General features: G+C 44.4%; 1 protein-coding gene across 3 annotated transcripts; it reads right to left on the bottom strand.

The window, feature by feature from the left end:
• Window positions 1-1,436: 1,436 nt before the first annotated feature.
• Window positions 1,437-4,749, bottom strand: LOC107183900 (insulin growth factor-like family member 3). 3 transcript variants are annotated; one of them, XM_015567141.1, is made up of 3 exons: window positions 4,656-4,730; window positions 2,249-2,299; window positions 1,437-2,120 (listed from the first exon to the last, which is right to left on the bottom strand). In XM_015567141.1, the coding sequence occupies exons 1-3, from the start codon at window positions 4,672-4,674 to the stop codon at window positions 1,846-1,848; spliced, it is 345 nt and encodes a 114-aa protein (XP_015422627.1). In that variant the 5' UTR covers window positions 4,675-4,730; the 3' UTR covers window positions 1,437-1,845. The 3 variants fall into 3 exon arrangements, 1 of the variants encoding a protein (XP_015422627.1); XR_001514720.1 differs by lacking the exons at window positions 1,437-2,120; window positions 2,249-2,299 and adding an exon at window positions 4,269-4,319 and having other exon boundaries at window positions 4,656-4,749; XR_001514721.1 differs by lacking the exons at window positions 1,437-2,120; window positions 2,249-2,299 and adding an exon at window positions 4,392-4,483.
• Window positions 4,750-5,056: the final 307 nt, after the last annotated feature.

The raw sequence follows: 5,056 nt of genomic DNA, 5'->3' as shown, positions 1-5,056 counted from the left end.
ATCACTGTCAGTGGCAGGGGGCTTCTTCCTGCTTTCCCTTTCGCCTCCCTGCATTGTGCCTCCATATGCAAATTAACCACCATCTTTGTTGTCAGTTAACTGCCATCTGAGTTGGCAGTTAATTTGCATATAGCCCTGATTAGCCAATGAAAAGGGTAGCATCGTACGCCAATTACCATTTTTCTCTTTTATTAGTGTAGATGGTGTCTCATTAATGGAGAGATTTAATGCTTCAATAATAACTTTTAATTTACTTGGTAAATAGTAGTGGAAGAGATTTTTACATTTCTTCTTTTTTCGTCTTTTTAAGCTTAAATTTACTTCTAAATAGCATTCTTTTTTGGCTAGTGCTCATCTGCATATAAGTGCAAATTTTACTTTGGACTTTACTAGAACCAGTTGTTCATAAAATATTGGCTTCTCACATGAATGAGTTTATATGAGACCTTGATTATATTGTGAAAAGCTGACTTATCAAGTAATTAAAGTATGCTCCTTTATTGAAAAGCAAAGTAAGCAAACCTATACATTTGACCCATTAAGTACAGACCCCACCCACCCGCCACCCCAGCCAATCTGAAGAGCAGGCTGGATGGTGGTCTGAGGCATTATGCACACTCTTATCTTTAAATTCTGCTGCTGAATATTCTGGTTTAGCTTAAGAAGTATCCAGCAACCTTGTCCTGCCAGGCTTCGAGACTGAAACCTTACTTTCTTGATCAGAGTAAACTGGCCCTTTTATAATTCTTGTAAATAGTTAACTTTAGAACTTATTTCTTTCTTTCAACATTTCTCGTTTTCTTCTCATCACATATGCAACCTTCACAAATTTCACAGTTTCAAATTAGCCTTCAAACCTTCTTTCTATGTCCTTCAAAAATGCATAACCATGCCTCAGACCTTCCATTAAGTATTTCTACTCTAATATTCTTTCTTTCTGTCATACCTTCAGCAACTTGTACAGGCCTTTTATTTCTTTTTTCTTTAAAATATATTAGGATTCTTCACTCTTAGAAACCTTAATTTTTCAATGATAACCAAAATGTAAACAGCCAACATTTCTTAGATTGACATTTAACAACACACTTCCTATCAAGAAAATATACATTCAACAAAGTACAAGAGACCATCTGTAATAAAAACTAAGAGCAGGTGAATTAAATTGTGTCTAGCAACCAATGTTTGAGTATTGTATACTATTTAAAAATATTTAGATGTTTATCATTTAACCCAGCAATGCTCCAGCTCCTCGGGGCAGCTTCCATCCTCCCCACCTCCCATAGGAGCTGCAGGTGCAGGAACCACAAGGTGGCTCGGGGCTGGGTCATCTTCCCCCACAGGGAGGACTATCCACCTCCCCATCCTCACTCCTTGTCCCCTTGATAAGAGAAGAACCCTGACCCAGAGTATAGAGAGGGTACTTAGGCTGACTGAGGAGACACTGATTGCTGTGGGCAGGGGGGGCTTTAGGAGCAGAGAGAAGTTACTGTGTAATCATTCCTCAGCAAGTTGCCACAGGAAATTCAGAAAGAACACATCTAACCTCACCAGAATCTAAGACATGGTTTTATCATTTGAAAACCATACCACCCACCCATTTCTTCTCATATGTTAGGGTGTGTGCTTTTAGCCAGATGTTCCAAGGTTCCAATAGGATGGCTGGGTTGTCCCTCATAAGCTGCAGAAAATGAAAGAGATGGAGACTGAGCAGTTTTGGAGAGACGCAGAGATGGAGAGGGAGGGGAGATGCAGGACTGGAATCCCTATCCTGGAGGGCCCCAGCCTCCAGAGTTCATCCTTACCTTAGCCCCCTTGTCCTGTTGTCATCTTGAGTGAGGCAGGTCCTTACTTAGGACAGGCTCTGGAGATGGGAGAGGTAGGGCACCGTGAGTTCATCCCCAGAACCTTCAGTCTCACAACAAATCTCTTCTGGGGGCCAAACGACTCGGGACAGCAGAGCTCAAAGCAGGGCCAGAACTTGCAGCCGGGGCCACAGAGGTTGGTCCGGTTGAGGGGCAAGATGGTGTCATGATCACAGCATTGCTCCTCAGGGTTGTACATCCGGTGCCCACATCTGGGTGCTTGCTGGCACAGCCACAGGCCGGAGTTCATGTGGGCCCCTGGACAGAAATTGCTGGTGACTTCAAGGAGAACCAGGCACTATCCCCATGCCCTGAATCAGGATCCTCTTTAAACCACTTCCCAAGGGCAGTCTCATCCCTCTTCATTCTTTCCACCCTGCACTCACCTGACTTTAAGCACAAGAGGAGGAGGAGGAAGGCTAATATGCTGTTGAAACCTGGAGAAGAAGGAAGGAGGGTTAAAGCCGAGGCTGGGGTTGTGGACCCCAGGGAGGGCAGGCCAGTGTGGAGAAGGCTTAGTTCCAGATTTGTTTTAAAGATTTGAGTTTGGGATCATCTCTGCATAGGGTCTAGTTCCTGACACAGGTAAGAGCCCAGAAATCTGGGCCTAAACATACTGGATCCCTTGAGGGGAGAGAATGGGGAGAGGGGGAACTCTTTGAACCATATGTTACAATTGTAAGAATGCAGTGAAGTTTCCCAGTTGGCAGAAGGTCAGAGCAGGTATTAAAGGTGTCAATAAAGTGATTTGGAAGGATGAAGGAAGCTGAGGTTACAGGGGGAGAATTAGGGTGCATGGTTGCTTTTGGGGATATGATTTGGCTTGACTAGGTCTTGGAGTTGTAGCTCTCCTGTATTTCAGCTTCTGGCACCATGACTGCAGATGAAGTTTGAGAGATGAAGTTCAAAAGTATGGGACATGAATGTTTTTATAGATGCAATAACATGACTATCTTTTAAAAACTACCACATAGAACAAGCTGTTAATAGAAAAGAACCTCCTCAAACTGATGAAGGGTACCCACAGTAAAGCTCACGACATATCATACTAAATGGTGAAGGACTGAAGGCTCTCCCTTTAGCATCAAGAGCAGGACACTCTCACCACTCTATTCAACCGAGCACTGGATGTTTGAGCCTGAAAAATTAGGCCAGAAAAGAAATAGAGTGCATTCAGATTGGAAAAGAGGTAAAACTATTTCTATTTGCAAATGACATGATCTTGTATGTTAAAAATTCTAAGGAAGCTACCAAGACCCAGCAGAACAAACTGAAAAAGTCAGCAAGGTTGTAAGATACAAGATCAACATATAAAAATCAATTGTATACACTAGCAAAGACCATCTGAAAATGAAATTAAGAGAATAATTCTATTTACAATAGAACCCAAATTAAATACTTATGAATAAACTTAACAAAAGAAGTGCAAATGTTGTAAACTGAGAACAACAGAACATTGTTGAAAGAAAGTGAAGAGAATACATAAACAAACTGGAATGAATCCATGTTCATAAATTGGAAGACTTCAGAAATTAACAAACTAATCCTACAACTTGCATTGAAATGCAAAGGACCTGAATTACTTCAGAGGATTGGCAGCAAGCGAGAGCACTTGAACTTTTCCATTGAAATAACAAGTTAACTATAATTCAACAAAGAAATCGCTGCTCAACAGGCCCATGCCTGAGGAAACCAGGCATTGACCCATCTAAAAGTGGACAACTGAGAATAAACGGGGAGAGGAGAAGGGAGGAAAATGCAGAAGGTCCAGAGAAGCAGCCCTGCAGCTGGAAGCTCATGGCCGGACCTGGAGAGAGAGGGAGTGGGATGTAGCAGAAATTTCCTTTGGCTGGGAGGAACAGAGAGCTGCAGGGTACAGCCCAGCAGGGCCAGTGGCAAAGGGCACACAGTGTCTGAGTTGCCTGACAGAGCACTGGGTTCTGCCATGTGGTCCTGCACTGTTGGCAGGTGGTGGTGTTCAGACAAAGAAATGGAACCACAGAGCTCTTGGACCCCCAAACTCTCCTTCCGTTGCCCTTGGAGTTAGGCCCAGGAGCATATTACCTATAAACCAGAGAGAGAGGCTGAGTGGGGCGGCAATGCAGTTGGACTTTGTGCCTGGGACCTTAAACCTGACAGTGGCCCGATTCTGAGAGCCCCAGGACTCAAGGCAGCAGTGCTGGAAGCAGGGCCAGAAGGTGCAGCTGTGGCCACAGAGGCGGGTGTGGTTCAGGGACAGGACGGTGCCCTCATCACAGCACTGCTCCAAGGGGTTGTAGATCTGGTCCCCACGCCTAGGTGCTGGATGGCACATCCACAGCCCAGTATCTGAATAAGCCAGAGCAGAATGGGCTCCAGGACTGGTCTTAGACCTTGGAGCCCTCCTCCTCCCTGCACCACTCTCACCTGTGAGGCCTTCTAAGTCTGAGAATAGGAGTTCAAAAATGAAGACGGCAGCTGAGAAGCAGAAGGAGAATGAGAATAAAGCTGGAGAGTAGCCTTCTAGCCACTGTCATGGGTCCCAAGATGATGCAAATGAGCTTCTTTCATTGTCAACAGCTCAGAGTGGATTTTGAGATGGACTCTGGGTAGCAGGGAGGGCTCTGGGAAGAGCTAAGATTCTGAAATTTGCAGATTGGGGGAGAAATTGTAATGCAGTCAGACATGTCACAGGGGGGTTACGGGATAGAAGAAGCCAATAATTGACTAGGAAAGAGAATTAAGTTTGGGGCTCAGAGGTACACTACGGGTGTGATAACACATACGCTAGACTTGGGGCTGGTATCCTCTTACCAAAGCTTCTGGGCACCATGGTTCTTGATGACCCTCCAGAGTAGTTGATGGCAGAGTAGCAGGAGGACTGGGTGTGGGACCGTATACTCTGACTTATATATTCACATTACAACAGAAGGGCAGGGCTGCCAGAAAGGGAGGGGCCTGAAGAGTCATAGTTGCATGAAGAAAAAAACATTTTAATTAATTGTTCCTGAACCAATTACAACTGACTTCCATCTTCTCAGATATCTCAAAGCCTCAGGGTGAATATTACTTAGGAACCATTCTAAGTTGTGGTATGTCTTTAATTGAACATGGCTCAAGGGAAACCCTGTTAGCAAAGACTTGTTGGCATATCACCAACAAATGCTGGCTCATCCTAGACTTCCCACACTTCTCACACATAATCCACCTTCAGA

This window comes from Myotis davidii, unplaced genomic scaffold (assembly GCF_000327345.1).
Source record: "Myotis davidii unplaced genomic scaffold, ASM32734v1 scaffold1223, whole genome shotgun sequence".
Taxonomy (NCBI): Eukaryota; Metazoa; Chordata; class Mammalia; order Chiroptera; family Vespertilionidae; genus Myotis; species Myotis davidii.
The sequence above is the reverse complement of the archived record's forward strand: the minus strand, read 5'-3'. Positions and strand labels throughout refer to the sequence as shown.